Source organism: Rhinopithecus roxellana, chromosome 2 (genome assembly GCF_007565055.1).
Source record: "Rhinopithecus roxellana isolate Shanxi Qingling chromosome 2, ASM756505v1, whole genome shotgun sequence".
NCBI lineage: Eukaryota > Metazoa > Chordata > Mammalia > Primates > Cercopithecidae > Rhinopithecus > Rhinopithecus roxellana.
Window position 1 is genome coordinate 61,125,892 of NC_044550.1, and position 24,960 is coordinate 61,150,851.

The window sequence follows — 24,960 nt, forward strand, 5'->3', positions numbered from 1 at the left end:
TTCACAATCATCCACAAATGGAATAATTTCTATTACTGTAATTAAATATACTTAACACACAGAGCTTAATGAAAAAGATCATGAATCACTCCACTATAAGAATTATCAGGACATGATAAAACTTTATGTATCTTAATGGTAAAAACAATCTGATTATTAGATTTTCATTTGAGGCAATTTATCTACAGTTCAAAAAAATGCTTTCACTGATTACACTCCAAAGTATCTCTCTCATTGTCAGCAGGAGTGTCTGGCATTTAGTTAAAATATATTCCTCTAACTATAAATAATTGAATGTTTTTAAATCTATGGCAAATATTGGCAAACTGATAAACAACTAAATAATGTAAGAACTAGAATTATCAAAACACTTTTGCGAACACAGTTCTGCTTGGAGGGCTCCACGGAGGAAGTGCCTCACTTTCAAGAAAGGAATGACAGTTTCTTCTGTTTTCGTTCAATTCTTTCTTGCCTTTCCTTATTTTCCTAAAGAGAAAATAGAACACTATAAATTTATATACATATATGAATATTATTTTCAAATCAGGTTGCTTGCTGAAGAAAATAATCCATTATAGGATATTTATGTATCACTTCCTAGTTTAACAGATCATAAAGAAATAACAGGTAGGGCTGGGCATGGTGGCTCACATCAGTAATCCCAGCACTTGAGGAGACTGAGGTGGGTGTATCGTTTGAGCCTGGGAGTTTGAGACCAGCCTGGGAAACATGGTGAAACATCATCTCTACAAAACAATACAAAAATTAGCCAGGTGTGGTGGCACACACCTATAGTCTCATCTACTTAGGAGGCTAAGGTGGGAAGATTGCTTGAGCCAGGGAGGTGGAGGTTGCAGTGAGCCAAGATTGCACCGCTGCACTCCAGCCTGGGCAACAGAGTGAGACCCTGTCTCAAAAAAGCAAACAAAAAATGGAAACAAGAAAAAAAATAGCTAGGAAACATGCCAATTTGTAAGTACATCAACAGGTATTAATATCACTTAATTTTTTAAACTATAAAAGTGAGAACATTAAAAAAGAATTGTATAAAATAGAAAAAAAGACCTACTATTATGACTCAAAGATAATAACTATTATAAGCTGGTGATGACTTTGTGAGAACAAATTCTCAGAAGTAAATATACTGGGTGCAAAGTTTTAATATGTCATGACAGTATGAGATACTTCAAATTTTTTACAAATAGTTAAAAAAATCTGCCTCATGTTTCTTTATTATTGAACTTGAGCACATTTTCAAACATTTCTTTAGCCCTTTTGTAAATTTTCTGCTCAATTATTTGACCCATTTAAATGTATGGTATCAGTGCCTTTAATTTTTAGCAATTTGTGTACTTTCATATAAAAATATTAATGTTATCTTTGCATCAAACATTTTGCCTACCTTTGTGAGTCATTTTTGATCGTTATGCAATGTATACATAGATGGAAACATCACACTATATCGCATAAATATGTACACTTTTTATGTGTCAATTGCAAATAAAAGATTTTTTAAAAATCCCAACACACAGATATTGTCTCTGTCCCCCAGGCAACTTTCAAAATGGACAGAAACAAACAAGAAAATAAACAACTGATAATTCCAAGTTGTGTCAATTTCTAGGAAACATGTTTTAAAACTATGAGAAGGAACAGAAAAGAGTATTTACTTTTAACAAAAAATGGACTCAGGGAAAGTCCCTTTGAAGTGTGAAATGATGGATAAGAGAAGCCACTCGTGACAAATATTGGGGAAGAGCTTTGCAAGCAAAGCAAACAGTAGTAGTGAGGGCTCTGAGAGTGGGAAAAAAATGTGATGTGGGAGGAAACAAAAAAGATCTACTGCGACTAAGGCTTGCCAGGAGGCAGGAGACAAGAAATGAAAATGGGGCACAAGGTGAGAAAGAGATGGATGAGGACTAAGATCATATGGGCCTTGGCAAGCCGTGGTAACATGCAGAACTTAGGTAAAACAATTCAACGAATGACACAGAAGCCAGGCAGAGAAGTGAGGAGAACATCAGGGGAGCATGACAGCCAAAGGAGTTGACAGCTGTAGGAGGAAGAAATGAACAGTGTAGAATGCTGAGATATTCTGAAACAGGACAGAAACACACAATAGACCGTATAGATGCAAACCTGTAACTTTCAAAGTGTGATTTTGGTGTAGTGATGAGGACAAAGACAAAACTGAAGTGGGAAGTGAATGAAAAAGATATGAGGAACTAAGGAAGCATAAGCAAAACTTTCCAGATGTTTCACTATAAAGAAAAGCAGACAAAAGTGGGGCCATAGACAGAGGGAAATGCAGAGTTCAAAGAGTGTATTTTTCTTGAAGATTATATATCCTGGAACATGACGGGAATAATTCAGAACAGTAGAAAGAATGATGATTCACAGAAGTGGAATGGCAAATTTATATTTTATTGCTTGATAGGGATAGTCCTACTTCACATTATTCTCAAAATATTATCTCCCATATTTTTATTCTACAGATGAATTTGAGAATCATTTCATTTCCCTGCACGTCCTCCCGTCAAAGAAGTAACTGAGTATCTGCATATTAGTACGAAATCTAAATATTTATCTAGGTATACTTGAAATATTAGTAGGATCTGGTCTTTTCATCTTACCAATTGGATTGTCTATTTCTTTACGTCTCTGCTAACACTATAAGGTTTGGTGGTTTCTTCATCATGGTATTTTTCTCATATTCCTCAAGGAGCAGGAAAACCCTCAGTGAAACCTGCCTCTGCAGGTTGATGGCTTGGGAGGAGAGGCATTATGGAAAATGATTAGGTATGTATGCATCTTTTCATCAGTATATATATAAGTGCCACAAGAATAATATGGCAATACAGTACAAGGTTTCCATTCACATATAACAAAGTTTAAGTGGGAGGTTTGTTTTCTTCTCAGTCTTAACATCCATATCCTTGTTCCATGTCATAAGAATGTTTGCATGTTTGTTTGCTTGCTATTTCTATTACGGCAAAGAGGGAACTTCCTTTCAGAATTTTAATTGTGAAAACCAAAGCTGTAATTAGATCATCTTCAATCATTTTAATATTTTAGAGAGAGGCAGACCATCTAGCTAGGCGGAAGAAAAGCAGTGACCAGACTGTGTCCACAGAGATTGACTGAATAAATCTCTTTTTCTAATTCCACTTAACATGGGGGCACAGTAACTTGAAATATGCTTCACCTTACTAGCAGGGAGCTGTAAAGTCAGGGTAGCAAATAGACAATTATATTAACTGTAATATCAATTCACAAGAATCAATAGTTACTACCTTGATAGTAATTAAAAGAATCTTGTTAAAAAGTCCTTCTGACATTCACCTGTGGAAAACTGAGCTTTTTGCTCATTTTCTTACTAAAGGTAATGATGAATTAAGCTGGGAATTGGCAAGAAAAATATTTTAGTCTTACCTGATCTTTGGCTATAATATTTCCCCTAAAACAACTATGCACCAAATGCTTACTGTGCAAACTAGTTTGTATATAAAAAGCTTGAGATGTTATTTTACATGAAAATTGAAGTCATTAGACTTCGATACAGGGACAATTTTTCTATTCTATCTGCAAACAAATTTCAGTAAGAATTTGGTAAGAAGCAGAATGGATCTGTAACATGTATATTTATGTGTTTATAGGTGTACTATATTTGCAGACATTTTACTAGATATCATGTTATTTTGTCTTTGGTCTTTAAGGAATTCTTGTTCTTCAGAGGACTGATGAGAATGATAATGTAATTAAGTACTATAATTAAAAATAGTGTACCTAAATGTGACTTATTAAGGAAATTCTATTTCATTTTCATGAAAATACAGAATTAAAATGGAAAACTGAAACATTTACAGTTAATTTCCCTAATTGATTCCAGCGGTCAGTATATATCTTCTTAATATAAGTGGACTTTAAAATGTTTTTTGGAACATAGCTTTATTTAAAAGTTTAACTTAAGGAAATCATCATGAAACATTACCTTTTTCATTCAAAATTGAACCAATTTTGATTACCTTATTATTATTTCTCTGCACAGAATTAGCATATAGCAGTACTAAAGTCAACACACAGAGTAAATCCTGTTGGCTTTTGTTACGAGTGCATTAAATTACTTCAGGGAGAGCTGACATCTTTATAACATCATTATAAGTGTGTTTCTCTGCACGGGCAATTCTGATCCATTTTCTCAAGTCTTCATTTGTGTTGTTCAGGAGAGTTCTACAATTTTCTTTATGTTGGTCTGGCATGTTTCTTAAGTTTATTATTGTTTTATCTTTTTATCCTATCTTTAAATAGCTCGTTTTTAAATGATGTCTGATGTGCCTTTCTAACTACTGCAGATTCTTAAGTTTATGGAAAAAAAATAAACAAGACTGGTCAAAAAGACTGTGAAAGAGGAACTATAAAGGGAGATGAATCCAAGCAGATATTTAGAAACATCAAGCCTAATAATGAAGTGTGGCACTGGAATCACAAGACTGATCAATGGAACAGAAAGTTAAGAAACAGACCCAAAAATATGAGAAGGTATCATATAATAAAAGCAGCACCTCAAATCAATGGGTAAAAATGGGCTACTTTATAAAGGATACATTTGGAAAAACTAAAGTTAAAATCATATTTCCCACCATTATCAGGGTAAATTCTAAGTAGAACAAATGTTAAAACATTAAGGTATTAAAGTCACAAAGTTGTTAGAAGAAAAATAAGAGAATTTTGTTTAACCTCAAATTGTGGAGGTCTTTTCAACTATGCTTGAAAATCAATAGCCAAAAAAAAAAAAAAAAAAAGACTGATAAATTTGACACCTAAAATTTAAATTCTTCATGGCATAAAATACTATAAGGAAAGTTGGGAAACCAACAGTATGGTGGGGAAAAATATTTGAGACTCATATAAAAAAATGATAGGCTAATTTCCTTAGTACAAAACAAAAGATTCTAGAAATCAGTAAGAAAAAAACCCAACAATCTAACAGAAAAGTGTACAAAGTCTATGAAATGACAATTTACAGAGAAAATAATAGATAAATGGCTTGTATACAAATGAAAAGATATTCGAGCTCAATTCTAACCAGAGAAATGCAAATCAAAAATAACCTGCATGATTTTTTTTAACTAGTTGATTGGTATGAGTTGTTTTAAAGTTTGATAAGAAACCTGACTGGACAGACTTCCAGTGCAAAAATGTTCTACTTTTTGGTTGCTGAATCACATGAATATGTTAGCTATTCATATGAATGTGTTACCTACTTATGTATTTATTCATAATGTATTACTTATATAAAAATTGACAAAAATGCATATTTATATTGACATTCTAAAATGGAAAATAACATTTTGCTTGACATCAACAAAAGGTAACTTTTATAAAGATAAGTAAAGTGAAATCAAATATATACATACATCTGGTTCAGCTAGCTATTGCTCCTCCTAAATCTCAAACCTGCTCTCTCATTAAAAACACCTAAATAAGAGATTCTCCTTGAGGTCATCAGAAATATCAAAAGAGAATAAAAGATGGAAGAATTTTCTCACTATTAAATTCAGTGTTACTTTTTGTCACGACCAAGTTCCACCAAGTAGCACCCCCGATAGTATACTTGTCTTCTTTCTATGATGTTAGATGTGAGAATCACAGCAAAGGAAGAATGGGCATCAATAGTAAATGGTAAATGTGGGGATGCAGGTAAGGAAGAAGACTTTAACAAGTTTTAAGCCTGGGCGTTTGAGCAAATAGTAGAAACATTAATAGAAATGACTAAATCAAAGAAAATATGCTATATGCAGGAGGAGATCTTGAATTCAACAAAGCAGATTCCAGGTAAAAATGATCAGTAGTTCTGGAGCAAATAGAATTAGAATTAGGGACAGAAAAGACACAAAGGGTAGATGAAAAAGACTCAAGTGCATTGACAAATAATACCTACCAGCCATTTTTCATACTCATCAATAGCTTGTTTATCTTTATCTTTTTTCTCAGCTCTTTTCAGTTCTTCCTTTCTTTTCTCATTTATTTTTTCTTTTTCCTTTTGCTTGAAAAAAGCTTCCTTTTTCTCATTCCTATAGAGGATAGTATACAACACTGGAGAGTTAAAGGAAAATACATAATAAAGATTCCCTAGTACATTTTTGACAGTAACGAAAGTGAAATGCGTTAGTAAATTTCAAGTAAATAAATTTTATAAAATTCGGAAGTGTTATTAATTTAAACTATGTCAAAATATGTATGATTTGGGATTACCATTTCTCAACAGCAGTTAAATTATCTTTCTTTTTCTCAGCAACAGTTTCCTCCTCTTTCTGTTTCTTTGCTCTTTCATATTCTCTCTCCTTTCTATTTTTCTCTTTAAGATATTCCATCTTTTTCTCTTTCCATTTTTCAAAAGCCTGAAAAAGTTCAGAATAATTTTCTTACTGTGAATATTTGAAAATAAAGAAAAATACGTTAATCATTAATTTGAATTTCAAATGTTTTAAAATAATTAAGATGTGCAAAACTCCCGAATACCCGCAGTGCTTCTCCTTTTCTCGCAGCATTTTCTTCTTCAGTTTTCTTCTTGTTTTTTTCTTCAAGCCTCTTTTTGGCAGCTATTTTCTTTGCTTCCTTTTCTTTCATAGCCTTCCAGGCCTCAAATGATGCTAATGCTTCTTCTCTTTTAGCAGCTCTTTTCTACATTGGAAAAAAATAATAGAGTGATATACTGATATACATACATACATATATATAGAGAGAGAGACAAATATGGCTAGATGTAAATATTAGACAAATATGGCTAGATATAAATATACACATATACATTTATCTTTAATCCTCTGATATTCATTGTACTTAGAAAGTTAATTTCTAACTTTCAAAGTAATTCATTTAGAATGGCATAGATAAGTTAATTTACAAAGAATGTTATCTGAATTATTCACTGATTTTAAAATGTCCTTTTCTAAAAACATTTATCACATATTGACCTATTAATGAGAAAGATGCCAACTATTATTTTTGAAAGTGTACTAAACAAATTATGTCAAAATAAACTGTAATAGGCTAAGTGGTATAGTAAAATTTTCATAATAAAATATTTGAAAAAAATCAGTGAAGTTATGGGCTTATAAACTAAGAGTAAGGCAAATTGGCTAAGTCATACAGTAAGATGCAGATTTTTGGTTTAAATCTTAATTTTGAATAGTATCAAAACATAAAGTTCTTACTATATAAATGTATTCCAAATGTTGAAAGTATGTGCCCAACTGAAAAATAGGTTGGAGACTGTATAGCAAGTTATGTTATTATTTTACTTCCTTCAATCTAATCCCATAATATTCTATGTTTGCTTCATTGTTCAATATTAAATGACATAAAACCTTAATATTGGGGTAACATAATTTATAAGTCAACGTACTGTCCACCTCACAGAGCTGTGAAGATCAAATGAGAAGGGGGTATGGCACTGACCACAGCAGCATACTGCTATGAACTTGGTTAACAGACAGGCACGCCCCCTGGAGGGCGGCTCCCTTCGCTACTGATGCATTATCCAGAGGTTCACTTTGGAAAATATTTTTCTTCTAAATCTATTTTAGCATTGAACAGCACACTGGAGTTTTTTTTTCATAAGTTTGACTTTAGAATATAGGAAACAACTGAGTGTATTATCTAAGCAGGAGTTAGAGGAAGCGACTCAGTACAGAAGAGAAAGGAACAAAAGTTCACCTCCAGTTGATGGGAAAGGATACAAAAATCAAGAGCTCAGGGAGGGGTTGGACTTGATAATTTGTACTAAACAAATTATATTAAAATAAATTGTAATAGGCTAAGTGGTACAGTAAAATTCAAGAGAGAAAAGAGGAAAACTGAAGGTTAACTAGTGTCTAATGATCCTTTATCTTCTTACGCCTTTTTTTTTTTTTTTCGAGACAGTCTCTGTCACCTAGGCTGGAGTACAGTGGCACGATCTCAGCTAACTGCAACCTCCACCTCCTGGGTTCAAGTGATCCTCCCACCCCAGCCTCCCGAGTAGCTGGAATTACAGGTGCCCACCACCATGCCTGGCTAATTTTTGTATTTTTAGGAGAGATGGGGTTTCACCACATTGCCCAGGCTGGTGTTGAACTCCAGACCTCAAGGGATCCCGTCCAGCCTCAGGTCTCCCAAAGTGCTGGGATTACAGGTGTGAGCCACAGTGCCTGGCCTTCTTGGCTAAGTTCTAAATGAAGTCAACTTTTAAGAGTGAATTAGGTGCTCACAAACAATAATAACTTCATAATCAGCAGAAACAAAGCTATCCTATACATACACAAAATTAAAATCTGTTTTCATGTAAAACAGTTATATCAAACTAAAATATATAAAGTAAAACAGAAATAAAACCAGAAATCAATTATTTAATATACAAGTTATTTTACCATTTAAAAAGCTGATTTAGAAAAGTTATATATTCAGGGATATTTTACTGAAATAAAAATCCAAAACATTTTTACTTCTATATGTCAGAATACCTGTTCATTTTGGATCCTTAAGTTTTCACTTTCAATTCTTTTTATTCTGTGCATTTCATGTAAATATACATTTTTCTTTTCTAACCACTCCTATGAGAACAAGAAAAAGGTTATATAATATTTAAAATTTCTTAAATGAATTAGAATTCTTTATATTAACATTTTCCCTGAAATTCACATGTACAATTTTCTAAAGTATACTATTCTACTTTAAAAAAGACAAAAAAAGATCTTTTTTAGAATTGTGAATAAATTAATAAAATCTTTTTTCTATGTATGCCTAACATCATCTTAGGAAAGAAAAAATTTACTAACTTTTTGTTCATAATAACTCCTTTTGTTCATATAAACTTCAAGAATAAAAAAATGAAAACATATAGACTTTACAATGTTTTGACTTGTGTTATATTTCTATAAATTGTAATGGCATATTCTTTCTTTAAAAACAACTATTGGTTATGCGAAGTATGGAAGCAAGTAATTTAGTAAAATATCTATGGATTACTCATGTATTATAAGGAAAATCTTTCTCAATAAATTAAGTATTAAACCTTAATTTCCTATCAGGATTACTTTATTCTTTATAAACAGTGCTGACTTATGAAAGTGATCATCCTTCTCCTCTTAAAAATATTTTCCTTTTTTACCTGATAAACAGCTGCCCTTATGTTATCTGCTCTATCAGGTTCTATGCTCTGTTTCTGTGAAGGTTTTTGGTCCAAGACTTTTAAAGTCCCTAAATAGTGAGAAGAGGTAGTTGTCGATGGAGTTCTCCTTTTAGAACTAGATTTCTTCAAAAACTCAGAGGTCATTAATCTGAAAAGATCCAAATAAATCAAGATAAAATATTACAATTGCATTTGGTACAAGAGAGATCTGTTAGAATATGCACATATAATATTTGAAAACTGGCCAGGCACGATGGCTCACACCTGTAATACCAGCACTTTGGAAGGCCAAAATGGATGGATGACTTGAGCTCAGGAGTTACAGACCAGCCTGGGTAACATGGTGAAACCCTGTCTCTACCAAAAATACAAAAAACTAGCCAGCATGGTTGTGCACGCCAGTAGTTGCAGCTACCCTGGAGGCTGAGGTGGGAGGATAGCTTGAGCCCAGGAGGCAGAGGTTGCAGTGAGCAGAGATCATGCCACTACACTCCAGCCTGAGCAACAGAGTGAGACTCCATCTCAAAAAAAAATTGAAAACTACATTATAATTTAACAAATTGTATTTACTTTGAAAATGATGTAGGTTAAATGTACAGCCTTAGTATATGAAGAGTATTAAATTATGTTGAAGGGGACATATTTAAATTATGTCCCCTTCAACATAATTTAAATTGTATAACTTTATATGGCTTTAAAATGATTGCTCTATTTAAATATTTGTAATTAGACACTTTTTAAGAAATATGGGCCACTTCTCAAGTTACATGGAAACAACAATAAAGTAGGTTATAATCACTCTTTTAATATTTATTTTCTTTCATCATTTTGTTACATGAAGCATTCCAAATACAAAATTAGAAAGAATAGTACCATCGATTTCAGGGATTGGTGGGAAAATCTGGCCAGCCATCGGTTTTAGTATACAAAGTTTATGGCACCATAGCTGTAATCATTCACTTAAGTTTTGCCTGTGGCTGCTTTCCTGTTAAAATAGCAGAAATGAGTAGTTCCAATACAGACTGTGCCTAAAATGCGCACGAACTGGCCATTTACAGAAAAAGCTTGCTAGCTCTGTTTTACTTGATTAATGATAATTTGACTAACTGATAATTTAAAAGATTCAGAAGGTTTTGATTAGCACTTATGAGTTAGGCATTCATTATCACTGGTGTGAATGAAGCTATATAGATAATCATTTTAATAAACCTACTTAGTTCATAGATTCTGAAGGCTTTCAGTACAATTTCTCATGTTAGACAACGATACTTGATAATGAATAAGTATCACTGCTAGACTTCAGCTTTATTACCATTTTATATTGCTTGTCTCAGGAAAAGTAGGAGAAAGAAGCTCTATTCCAGAAGCAGTGTGGAGCACAGAGAATCCCTAATCACTGACATTAAGAAAGAAGAAAAATATTCCTAGGACGATCCTGGGGAGCGAAGGTATTGCATAAACATTCCAGGCACTAAAACAACCAGTAATAGGCTTACTTTTTATGAATTACTTTATTTCAAATAATATCATCAACCAAGGGGTTTTATCATGAAGTAACTACTCTTTTCATTTTATGAAATGCAAATAAAGAGCAAAACACAGTAACACCAAATGAAATTTACTTTATGAAAGTTTTGCTAGAATGCAAGCCCATAAATGACAAATATTGATCACTTTCTTACCTGGCAGATGCACTGGATGCTCTATTATTTGTTGACTTTTTATTCTTTATATTTCTATCTTCAATTGTTTTCTATTAAACAGAAAATGCCAAAGATGATTTATTCATAACAACTATCCTTGTTAGGCTTAGAAGCCAAACTGCCAGTAAGTCACTATTCTTTAAGCATCTACTATGTGTCAAACACGTAGACACTGGGAACAAATCAGCGAATAAAATGCCCTTAAGAATATTAAATTCTAGAGATGGTTGACCAAAAATAAATATATAAGCAAACATGACTCATGAAGGAGATAAAATAGTGTACAGTGACAGAGAATGACCAGAGTGGGGCTGAAGAAGTTGATCAGGGAAGGCTGTCCTGAGGGGCTGACATCAGAGCTGAGACAGATAATGAGTGCAAAGGGCCCACTTGAAGGTCTATGAAAGAAAGAAACAGCAAGTGGTAAAAGCCTGAGAAGGGACAGAGCTCGGTATCTTTGAAAAACAGAGAGTGAATGGAGCTGAAGCATAGTGAATGGCAGAGAAAAGTGGAAGACGTGGTCAGAGAAGAACCATGTGAGATCACTAGGTGGTGATGAGGAGTCTGGATGGAATTCTTGTGATAAACCAACAAAAAGACTTTAATGGAGAATGATTATATTCCCGTTTAGAAAAGGCCACTCAGTAGAGAATAAGAATGAAGCCAAGGGTCCAGTCAAAAGAAATACGTTACAACCTTACTTCTTACATATAAATTGCCTGTTCTAATTTAGAATTGCCTCTATTAGACATTCTACAATCCTGTCTATAAACTCCAGAATATCCTTTCTTCTTTTAAGGAATAACTTTTCTACTTTACATAGACTGATGGGTGCCAGTGGTAAAGTGAGAGCACAGATATAAACACATCCCTAACTTGTCAGTAGTGTTTTTTTCCTAAGGAACGTAGCTAAGGATGATATACCTGGCACATGGCTTAATGTACCTTCTCCATAAACGTTAAGAAAACTTGTATTTTATATTATAAAAGTATTGTTCAAACACAGATTTTCAGCTAGCGCTGTTTTCTTCCCCTGATACTAAGTACACAGAACTGCTAGTTAATTGCAGCTATAAGAGATAATAACAAATTCAGGAGAAACAAAGACTGAAAATGCTACACCATAAATTTTTAAAGTATAGCACTCAGACACAATTTAGTTTAGGAACAAGTAATCCTACATAATCATATATCTGTTTCTTAAGGTTAGAATAATAATGTTCCCCTCAACAACAACAAAAAACAAATAACCCCATTAAAAAGAGGGCAAAAAACTGTGAATAGACTTTTTGAAAAGAAGATATACAAGTGGCCAAGAAACATATGAAAAAAAAAAAATGCTCACCATCATTTATCATCAAACACAAATCAAAACCACAGTGAGATATATTAAACTAGTCAGAATATTTATCTATTATTAAAAAGTTAAAAAAGTAACAGATGTCAGTGAGAACACAGAGAAAAGGGAATGCTTCTATACTCTTGGTAAGAATATAAATTAGTACAATCTTTATGGAAAATAGTATGGGGATTTCTTAAGGAACTAAAAATAGAACTACCATTCAATCCAGCAACCCCACTGTGAGTATCTGCCAAAAGGAAAAGAAATCATTATATAAAAAAGATACCTGCACTCATATGTTTATCACAGTACTAGTCACAATAGCAAAGATATGGAATCAACCTAAGTGTACATCAACATATGATTGGATAAAGAAAATGTGCGCACACACACACACATACACACTGGAATACTATTCAGCCATACAGAAAAAATGTCTTTTACAACAACATGGGTGGAACTAGAGGTTATTACCTTAAGTGAAATAAATCATAAACAGAAAGTCAAATGGTACATGTTCTCACTTATAAGTGGGAGCTAAATAATGTGTACACATGTATATAGAGTATGGAATAATAGATAATGGAGACTAGGAAAGGTGAGAGGGAGGTGAGGGATGAGAAATTACTTAATGGATACAATGTATATTTTAGTTTATACTAGAAGTCTGACTTACACAATATATCCATGTAACAAAAAAGCACTTGAACCCGTTAAATTTATATGAATTAAAAAAAAAAAAAAAGCAACTTCATCACCTCTGGAGGTTGCCAGGGCACCAACTCATTATTTTGAAAATTAGGAAATAAAGGCAAAGGATCAAATATGAATAATAATAATAATGTTCCTGATGATAACCATCTATTTTAAAGAAGCACGGATGTTGATAAACATTTAAGATTTTCGTTAAAATTATTAACATGTTTCATGTTTTAAAGTGATATCCAAAAACAGAACTCTAATTTAAAATCTCAGAAGTTATTCCAGATAGTTATATTTTTAAAATGTGAAGACCTATGGAAATATATACACTATGAGTATGCATTTCTGAGATATTTAAAAGTATATTATAATCATAGACCTCTGATAAATTTTAAACACTGAGTTTCATTAAATTCACTACAAACTCCTTAAAGTTAAATTTTATTGGATTAAGTAAGAACCATGTGACAATATAATACCACTATCAAAAGATACATTTTCCACTGGTAATTCAGAAGTATATAACACAGAAGATAAAATTTCTTAAAGTTCTGTTTCAAGTTTTAAGCTATAGTATGAAAGGTATGAATTTTTACAAATACCTTTGAAGACGCTGTTGCACTGGTAGATGTTAAGATACTCTGAGATTTAGATAGTAGTGGATCTACTGTTCTATCAACATCCATAATCAGTTCTGCTTTTGCCTTTTCTTCTTCAAGGTCATCAGCAGTCACTTGACTTTCCTTGGATTTCTCAAATGCAGTAGTCACATGGTCTGCTGAAAATGAATTCTCTTTATTTTCATCTGATTTCAAGGAATTATGGTTTTCAGTGATTTCTTCATTTGGATCTATTTTGAGACAGAGTAATAGCATTAAAACCCCCTTCTGAATTAATAAGGTAAATACCAGATTCATTTGCTTTCTTTTAAAGGAGGACTACTTATAAACTTTTTTTTCCTGCAAAATATGAAGAAAACTATCATATTAAACTTGCATAAACCTTTTTCAAAAGTGATTTACAAAAAAAAATTGTCTACGCTTAACTAATGAGGCACTTAACAAATCTAGTACTTAGAAAAATAGCATATTAATAAACAGAATGGAATAACTACCCTAAAACAAAGACACGTCAAAAGAGTTTGTTGACATACAAACCAAGCAAGTGAGATGACAATATTTGTTCAGCTCTAAAGCCTGAGTTTCTTAGCTGGAACAACAGGCTGCATAAGAAGGTGTCACACCTCTCTAGGCTACTACAGTTACTAGCAGTACAACTGTTGAATTGCATAGATGCAGAAAGAACCAGGAATTAATGCAATTTTACACAGACTCTAGTGAGTTTCATCTCACCAAGATGCAGTACTGCCTCTGATGCCATAAGCGGCAATAAAGACTATTGCTTATCCTCTCTGTGCTCCAAGAAACAGGCTCAAGCTCTGGCATAAGAAGATTCAGTTTTGCGCTTACAGAATTGCTTCTACTATTCTGATTCTACCATATTTTGGAATGGGATCACCAACTTTCAGTTCTACCAAGATCCACCTCCTAGCTAAACCTGAATCTTCACTATCAAAAGTCTTAATTCTGTTGGTTTCACTATGACCATTTTTTGGAATTTCTTTTGAGGTAAGATGGGCTTAAAATCACTCAATTCACTACTGGATTCTTTGGAGCTGTTAATCTATTCAGTGAAAAGAACAAGAACTTTGGAAGCTCAAGATTTAACTATGGCTCCATCACTGACCTTGGGTGTGTTTCCCCAAGTCACTGCACTTCAACTTTTCTCATCTGTAAAATAACAAAAATGATGCTACATAGTAAGCACTTAATAAATGTTCGTTACACATCTCAGATCTAGAAATAGCTAGGTATTTTAGCTTTCATTAAGCTACATATCACTAAGAAAAGAAATTATGTTCACAACTCACATATCACAGTAAGTGCTTAGTATGGTATTGCTGTAAATGCTTTACATGTTTAATTCTTACACCACCCTATAAGGCAGATTACCCTTATTTTACCCATTTTAAAGATCAACATACAAGGTCAGAAAGGTTAGCTACTTTGTTTATGTAATTGTGCCTGTATTCAAATCTAGCTTAGTCTCACTTTAAAATTCCACCTAGCTATTATGTTGTCCTGCAGAATATCAAAGAAACACATACATAACGATAGCTTATCTCAGGTGCTCACTCCACTTGGGCTGTGAACTAGGCTAATGGCTAAAATGCACTATATCACTTAATTTTCACATGACCCTTATGAGACAGATAATATAACTTAGGGAAATTGAGGCACTGAGAGATTAAGTTCTGCATCCAAAATCACAGTTAGTTAACTACATGATCAGGATTAAAACTCAAACTCATAAAAACATGCATTTCTCTTGTAATTATAGGAAGTATTATTTCTCTTACAAACAGGAGTCTAAGTAGTACAGAGTTCACAAATAAGATATAATTATTATATATAACCACCTTTTACAGACATGTTTCCCTCAGGTCCTGGTGAAAAACAATCTCCAAGAATTTGTTTAAGTGGTGATGATGATAGACTTGTTAAGCATGAATCCTGTTTCTGCAAAAAAATACATTTCCCATGTAAGTTTAGTAATTAACATTTTTGGGAACAATAGCATTATTAAAACCTACAAATTAAAATAGTGCGTAACTCTGAAATCTGATTAGTCATTTGTGCTGAAACACAAAGTGTGACAAGCCAGTGGAGGTGAGTATGCTTTACTTTCAAGCCTTGATGTCTTGGTCAATAAAAGGGGTCACTAAAAGAGTTATTCAAGTTCTTTATCTAACTACCACCACCTCTCTATTTGTTTTTACCAATTTTCAAAACTCCTATTACTTTAAAATCACATTTCTTATAAATATTTAAGGCCAAGATTTGATTTTGATAGCTCTTCCTACAATTATCCTTTGAAGGAAAGCATAAAGAAGACAGGTAAATACTTTAGTTCCAAGCAAATATTACTAGTTATCCAAATGAAAACATTGAATAAAATCAAGTAAGCAGCTACTTCCAAATATTTTAGATAGGAAAAGCACATAGACTGCATGCACTTGAGTTTTCCTCAAAATTCTGAAAATTATATTTGAAATGCAATGATTCTATTTGTGTATCTAAGGTAAACATTTCTCCATAGAATCATCTAGCCTAAAGGTGATGATATTATAATGTAAGAAGTTCCACTTTGTTGTACAAATCCTTTAATTTTCTTTCCCAGCAATATTTTATGGGTACAAAGGAAATTATATGTCAAAAGCAATGGAGAGAAAACATTTGAGAAAAGGGAAGAAGTGCTGAGACACTGGAGTCTACCCTGAAAGACAAAGCTTCACCTGAGGAGATCTGCAAATTAGTAGCTTTTTGCCAGAAGGCATTCTCTAATCTATGCAGCTCAAGTAATAGAAGGCTACAGCCTTGGTGGAATGACTTGAGGGGACAGAGGATAGTCTAGTACCACGAGATCAGCCAATAAGTATGTGGAAAATAGTAGAGGACAGTGACCACAAAATCTGCATATGAAATTCACCAAAAACCTGTATCACCTCTATTTGGGGCATAAGGGAGACCTCAGAGGATCCTGTAAAAGCGTAGAAGCTAGAAACTGAAAAGAATTAAGCAGAAATTTCAGCTTATATCCATTGCAGGAGAAACAGGATTGGGAATTTGTGTCCAGCCATATCTGCTTGCTAGAAAATGTGTTTGGAGGGACATAAAAGAATCGAGAATCTCTACAAAATATCATTCACAACATCCAGTATTCAATCAAAAGTCACAAGATAAAGAAACAGAAAATGGTGGCACTTATTTAAAAAAACAAACAAACAAAAAAAAGAGAATGGTCAATAGGAAGCAACCCAGAGATGACTCACATTTTACAGTTAGTGGACAGGACTTTAAAGTAGCTATTATAAATATGTTCAAGCACTTCGGGGAAAATATATGCATGATGGCTGAAAAGATGGGGGATTTTATTAGAGATATAAAAAATAGAAAAAATACCAATGGACAATCTAAAGTCGAACACCACAGTAAGTGAAATAAAAAATTCACCTGGAGAACACTTATACTTTGCAACTGCAAATGGAACTTTCACAACATACACTTATGCTGGGCCATTAAAACAAAACAAGACAATTTAATACAAGTTGAAATCATAAAAGATACATTCTCTGGACCGCAATCAGTAAACCTGAAGACTGAGTAATACAAGTTATTAAATCTGAAAAACAAAGAGGAAAACAATTTAAGAAATATAAACAGAATCTCAGAGATCAGTGAGATACAGTAAAAATTTCAATGCATGTGCAACTACAGTACCAAAAGGAGAGGGAGAAAAATAGGGTGGGAAAAAATAATCTTCCCATTTCACAGACAGTATCAACTTATAGGTTTGGAAAGCTCAACAAACGTCAAGCAGAATAAACATAAAGAAAGCTAGACTTAGGCACCATATAGTCAAATTGCTGTAATTAAAAATAAAAACCACAATCTTGAGTAAAATTTCTGAAAGCATTCAGACGAAATCAACACATTATATATAGAGAGGACAATGAAATAAATGATTACAAGAGAGGCCAATAAAAATGGAAACCTATAAAGAGCTGGAGGTACAAGGAGGCAACTATTAGATAAGAAGGATATAATCACATCACCCACCCTTCGAAAACGAAGATGAGACAAATACTTTTAGAAAAGCAAAGACTGAGAAAAATCCATCACTAGTAAACCTGTATTACAAGAAATGTAAAATAAGTTTGTAAGACTGACAGGGCACAAAATGGTAATCTGAATCTACAGGAAGAAATGAAGATCCCTAGAAATTGTATATATTTATAGATATATATTATCTCTATATATTTATATATATTATCTAGATATATTTTATCTATATTTATAGATATGTTATCTATAAATATATTATGTAGATATATATCTACATATATATGAGAATAGAATATATTACCTATATATAGATATTATCTACAAATATGTATTATCTATAATATATTTAGCAATCGAATGTTATCTATAATATATACAACATATAATACAATAGATATATAATATATAGTCTAGCCTTCTTTATTTAAAAGTCTAATAGAAAAAACTTAAAGGGCTCTTTAAAGAAAAGTTATAACTTTATTGTGGGGATTATATGATATGTAGATATATATGACAATAGCACAATGGATGTAGGAGTATATGGAACTATATTTTTATATCAAATGTGAAACAATACCGTATCAATTCTAAATAGACTGTGATAATGTTTAGATGTGTTCTTTAATCCACTGATCAACTCTGAAAAAATAATGCAAACAGATATAGATAAAAGGTCAATAATAATAAAAATAAAAAACTAAAAAACTCATGATTATCTCCTCCAGAAAAGGCAAGAAAGGAGTAACAGAGAAACAACAATAAAAATGATAATTTTTAAAAAAGATAAATAGAAAATAAAGAGAAGCAAATTGCTCCTAAATCCAACCATATCAGTATTTACATTAAAAGTAAATTGACAAAACATTCATAAATGGACTAAACACTACATTAAAAGGTACAGATTGCCAGACTTAATAAAAAGGTGACACCAGGTGTGTGATGTTCACCTTCCTGTGTCCAAGTGATTCTCATTGTTCAGTTCCTACCTATGAGTGAGAACATGTGGTATCTGGTTTTCTGTTCTTGCGATAGTTTAGTAACAAACCTGCACCTTGTGCACATGTACCCTAGAACTTAAAGTATAATAAAAAAACAAAGTGACACCAAACCCTTATTTTAAGAGATTCACTTAAATGAAAGACAGAATTAGTTTGAAAGAAAAAAGATAGAAAAAATATACCATGGAAACACTTGTCATAAGAAAGGTGAAGTATTAGACAAAACAATCTACAAGCTAAGGAAAGGAATATTACCAGAGGTAGAGACATTTCATAATGCTCAAAACATAATAATAGTATGTATGTGCCTGATAACAAAGTTATAAAATACTAACAGAACTAAAGAGAAGTATAAACAAACCCACAAACATAACTGGATATTTTAATACCCCTAAGTTGGTAACTGGTAAACAAATTAGATGAAAAATCAGTAAGGCTAAAGAAGATCTGAATGATATTACCAACCATGTTGACCAAACTTCAATTACACCACATTATATTCAGCACCTGGAGAACACATCTACTTTGCAAATGCAAATGAGACTTTCACAAGATACACTAAGGTTGGGCCATTTAGAAATAATAATAATAATTTTTAAAAATTTGAAATCATGTAAGATACATTATCTGGGCCATAACAAAATTAACTTATAATTAACAGCAAAAGTATATGTAGAGAAGAACCAAGTATTTGAAAATAAAATAAATCACCACAAAATAACCAACTGGTCAAAAAAGAGATCACAATGATCACTATATATTATATGTATCGAAAAATCACTATGTACCCCATGTACAATTATTATTTTTCAAGTAAAAAAATGAATTTCTAAAACAGAAGATCACAAGGGAAGTTAGAATATATATTTAAAGAAATGATAATAAAAATAAAAGGCATCAAAAAATCGGGGCCACTAAAGCAGTACAAAGAAGAAAGTTTACATCTTTCAACAGGTTTAGCAGAAAACATGAAAATCTTAAAAACGAGTGAGAAAATTTTCAAATCTAAAGATAAGCAAATTAAACCAAAAGAAATAATACTAAAAATTAATGAAACTGGAAACAAACAATAGAGAAAATTATTAGGTTGGTGCAAAATGATTGCAGTTTTTGTCATTGAAAGTAATGGCCAAAACTGCAATTACTTTTGCACCAACATATAACAAGGCCAAAGTGGTTCTTAAAAAAGTTTAATGAAACTAAGCAATGCCTATCAAGATTTAGCAGGAAAGACAGAAAACACAAATTATATATGTTAGAAATAAAAAATGAAATGTCATGATAATCCTATAGTCAACAGAAGAATGAGGGACTATCATGAACAACTGTTTATAAACTCAACATATCAGATGAAATGGACAAACTTCTTGATAGACACAATTACCAAACTGGTAAAACAGAAAACTGAGTACTGAAATATCTATTTAAAAAATCAAATTTAATGACAAAGATGTCTCCACACAGAAAATTCCAGGCTCAGATAATTGTACTGGTGAATCCTCTCACCAGTACAATTAAGAAAAAAAAAATACCAAACCTTTATAAAATAAAGGAAGAAAAGACACTCCCCAACTCATTTGATACCCAAGCCTGATGGTAACATTATAAGAAAAAAATTACCGACCAATAGCCTTCATAAATATAGATGCAAACATCTTAACACAATTTTAACAAATCAAATTCTACAATAAAATATCGCACCATGACTAACCAGAGTTTATCCCAGGAATGCTAGGTTTAACATATGAACATTAATGCACCAAAATTCATGTTCATCTAGAACCTCAAAATACGACTTTCTTAGGAAATAAGGTGTTTACAGGTTTAAATACTTAAGATGAGGACACACTCAATTAGGGTGGGCCCTAAATCCAATGCCTGGTATCTTTTTTTTAAGAGAAAGAAGAGACACAGACACGTAGAGAAAACACAGGGAAGAAGGCCACGTGGGATGAAGGCAGGGATGGGAATGATGCAGCTACAAGCCAAGGAATGCTAATGGACTGCTGCCAACCACCAGAAAGAAGCTGGAAGAGGCAAGGAAGGATACTTCCATGATGCCTTCAGAGGAATATGGCCCTGCAAACACCTTGATTTCGGACTTCTGTCCTCCAGAACTGAGAGAATACATTTCTGTTTTAAGTCTGTGGCAATTTGTTACAGCAGCTACAAGAAACTAGCACAATATTCAACTGACCAGATAATTTTCTTAAATATAAAGTAATTGCTTGGGTTTCTTCTTCTGGTTTTCAGAACAAATTAAGAAACAGCATGGTGGTGTCAGTTAGGCATATATCAAATTGTCAGTTTTACTGGTAAAGTTCAACTGCAGAACAAGATTTGAATCGACAGCCTATTGTGCTTCCTGATACTTTCAGTCTGAATTGGGGGGTTCCCCCATTTAGTCATAGCACAAAGGAGCTCCTCTCCGCGCCTTCTGCCTCACCTCCCAGGGAGCAGATCCTTACACACCAACACTGCAGACAAGCGATGAGAAAAAGAAAGAAGCTTGGCCAGGTGGCATGCAGTTCCCTAATCTGCCCAAGCAAATTATGGGGAAGAAACGTTCTTCCTGTACTTTTCCCTTCTGAATTGTTCAGAAGCGAAAATTTGCTTCTCATAATGAAATACAAAGAGAAAAACGAAGTGTTCTCCCTTAGTAGCAATGCATAGTAAACTTCCTGATAGAAACCTGAAAGGCCACATTTAATGCTATTGGAACATAACCGAAAGAACGTGGAACAGTGCCATGAACATTCAACACACATTTGTTGAGTGAATAAAATCAAATAAATAAAATGACACTGACTATATTGTTCTTAGCCATAAATTCCGTAATTCAAAGGTACATAAATTTAAAAAATTACTAAAGATAAACACTATTACATAGATTCAAAAAAGCAACATTTTTTTGACATTTTACTTTCTCTAAAACTGGATAAACTCTACAATCAGTGGTGTGTTATAGTTTAATTGTATGCATTTCCTTCTTCCTTAGTGGTATGTAAAATAATGCTACATGTTACAATTGGTGCAGTTTTAGATTCGGTGGAATACAGTATATCTTTAAAAATTATTTCCTTATCAGTTGCAGAAGAAAATATGTAAAACATACACACACACACAAATTCATTCTCTCCTTCTCTTTTTCATAATCAGATAAAAAAGCATAAATTCAAGAACACAATGCAACAGTTAAGTGGTAGTGCTAACCTCAGGATCAAGGTTTTCACAGAATGCTTTTTTCTCAGCTTCTACTTGTGTGCCATTCGGTATTGGAGAGGAAGAAGGTGCAGAATGTAACTCCAATTCTTCACAGAGGGCAGTTTCTTTATCTCCTAGTCCATCTTTCTCTTCTCTGTGACTATTCTTTTTTAACATACTCCTTGGCCGAGGTGATGGTTTAAAGTGATCATCTGTGTCAAGGCTGTTGTTTTCTGCTGAAAAATAAAATGCTTAAAGTGTGTGTACAAAAAAATGACCATGGCTTTATCTATCTCTCTGGGTGCTACCATATTTCCCTCCTGTGCCCATGCCCCTTCGCTCTCTGTCCTGAAGAGTCCAGATGAAGCTCACAACTCTTCTCTATACAGAGCTCTAATAAGGCACAAATAAATAATAGTTAATAATCAGGCTGAATGCAGTGGCCCACGCCTGTAATCCCAGCACTTTGGGAGGCTGAGGTGGGCGGATCACGAGGTTAGGAGTTTGAGACCAGCCTGGCTAATATGGTGAAACCCTATCTCTACTAAAAATACAAAAAAAATTAGCTGGGCGTGGTAGCTCATGCCTGTAATCTCAGATACTCAGGAGGCTGAGGCAGGAGAATTGCTTGAACCCAGGATTCTGAGGTTGCAGTGAGCCGAGATCTAGATCACACCATTGCACTCCAGTCTAGGCAATAACAGCAAAACTCCATCTCAAAAACAAAAAACAAAAACAAACAAACAAAAAAACAAAGTAAAAAGATAGTTGTCATCCTGAAAGTAACCACTATACTTTAGTTTCACAAGAAGTTAAACTCTTCAACATTATGAACTCCTAGAGTATTCAAAAAAAATGTTAAAAATAAAAAACAAAACAAAATCTTGCCCCAGTTTCTACCACTATAAAATGAAGAGGTTCATCCATCAAGCCTTTGAGTACCAAGCCCTGTACACATTACTAAACCTCATAATCAACAAAGCAGCAATGGACCTGTCCAGGGACTTTACAGGTTGATTTTTCTAAACAAAATTACAAGACAAAGGTAAGTGCTATTATAAGGATCAAGATGATGATGTTGGCACCCAAGGGATAGGAGCGCTAACTCTCACTAGAGGAAGGAATCTTTTATGAGTTAATTGTTCTGAGTCCATAAAACTTCTTTAGCAGTTATTAAAATTTCACTATTTCCATTACTTCTAAGTTTAAAACAAGAATCTAATGCTGATATGCCTCCAGCATTTGAAACATAATGGGAAGACTTTCCATGTATATATTTTTTGCCTGAATTTTACCTGCTATACATATTTATGTTTCTATTGTTCTACAAATGCATTTCTCTAAACTTCAAAACTGGTCTAATTAACATCTTCCTCCCATTTACCTACAAACGGGCTTATGAATGCTGCCAGAAGATTCCACAACCATACCAAGTGGGTATTATTATAAATATTTCCTTGACAATTTTAGCTACATCCTAAACTCCAGCCAAATGTTCAACCCCAAATCCAAGGGTCCTAGATTTCTCCCTCTATTATCCCCTAAATCCAAAGTATCAATATACCCTATCGATTCTACATACAAATATCTCATTTATTCCACTTTCTACATCCCTACTGTAGGGTCCTTATCCACTCTTTCCTAGATCACTGCTTCCATGATATTTACAAAATGCAAATCAGAACACATCACTCCTCTCTACAAAATTCTTCAATGGCTCCCCATGATCCAATCCTACAGAATAAAAGCTTAACTGCCTTTGAACAACATAAAAGGGATTTTATGGTTTCGTCCTTCACTGCCTAATCTACAGCCATTTTGTCATCTGTGTTTCTGAAATGCTGGGCTAACAGTTGTCATGAACACATGCCACAATCACTCCAATCCCTCCTACTACCATACCTTTACCTAAGCTGATCCCCCTGCCTAGAATATCCACTTCTTGCTTCTCCTGACAAATGCTTCCATGTCTTTTGAACCTCAGTTTAAGCAGAGTATTATAAAATGCCCAAAAGAAGATATTGAGCCAATTTTTTGTATTATTGTAGTAAGAACACAACATGAGGTCTACCTTCTTAATACATTAAGTGCAAAAGACAGTACTGTTAACTATAGGCACAATGTTGTACAGCAGATCTCTAGAACTTATGCATCCCACATGACTGATACTTTATACCTGCTGATTGTGTTTACAAACAAATGCTAAATAATAAAGTGAATAATCAGAACATTTATAGAGTGCTAAATTTATGCCAATACTGTTCTAAGTACTTCAAATATGTGAACTCATTTAATTGCCTCAAACTCCTAGAGGTAGGCAACTATTGTCCCATTTTTAAAGATGAATAAAATGAGAACAAAGAGGTCTCATGCCCAAAGTCACAAACTCTAGCAGGCTTTAGGTCTCAGATTAAAGGAGAAGCATCCTGACTCCAAAGTTCATGATTTCAGTCATGTTAGTGTTAAAAACATATCCTGCAAAAAATACTTTCATTTTATAGAGCAACTGTCACTTCCATAGTGATTATGATGTCTGGTTACTATACTTTTTACAAAAGACAAGCAAGGACAGAGAAAGCCTTCAAGCTCTAAGAGTCTCATAAAGCATACTTGCTCCTCAGCAATATCTCACCACATTAAAAATATTGAGTTCCAAACCTGTATTAAAAATAAAAAAAGTCAAAGAATTTAGAGCATAAACTCATGAACCACATTCCCTCTTTCAAAGATAAATCATTCATATATTAATTTATTCATTTAAATACTTAATATATTCTATATGCCAGGTATTATCTTAGGAACACTAGCCTCAATTTTTACAAGAACCTGAGAATGACAACTTTAATATATTTTCTACAAAAATATCACTTCCAGAAGTACTGTCAAGTTCCCAAAAAGAAAAAAAATGCCTATATTTTAAGAAAAGTGCTTTTTTTGGTAATCAATGTATACAATTGCCTATTTAGGTAATTTTTATATTATACATACTGAATATAACATTGCATATGTAAGTAGGGCATTTAGGATCCCGATGCCACCTTGTGGTTAAAATACAGTATTTCCTTATTCATTTTAACGTACCACAAGTTTTTCTTTTTTTTCTTTTTTTTTAAGGTATGAAATAGGTAGATTATTGCTTTCCTGATTGTCTACC

At 33.1% G+C, this 24,960-nt stretch overlaps 1 protein-coding gene across 1 annotated transcript in view; it reads right to left on the bottom strand.

Annotated features, from left to right (window-relative positions):
- Positions 1-362: 362 nt before the first annotated feature.
- MAP9 (microtubule associated protein 9) overlaps positions 363-24,960 on the bottom strand; it is a 30,082-nt gene continuing 5,484 nt past the window's right edge. The window contains 11 exon segments of the mRNA XM_030913967.1: positions 363-437; positions 439-486; positions 5,942-6,074; positions 6,256-6,401; positions 6,523-6,684; positions 8,505-8,594; positions 9,152-9,320; positions 10,855-10,925; positions 13,522-13,769; positions 15,399-15,498; positions 21,816-22,042. Of these exon segments, the coding sequence (XP_030769827.1) occupies positions 363-437; positions 439-486; positions 5,942-6,074; positions 6,256-6,401; positions 6,523-6,684; positions 8,505-8,594; positions 9,152-9,320; positions 10,855-10,925; positions 13,522-13,769; positions 15,399-15,498; positions 21,816-22,042 (1,469 nt within the window).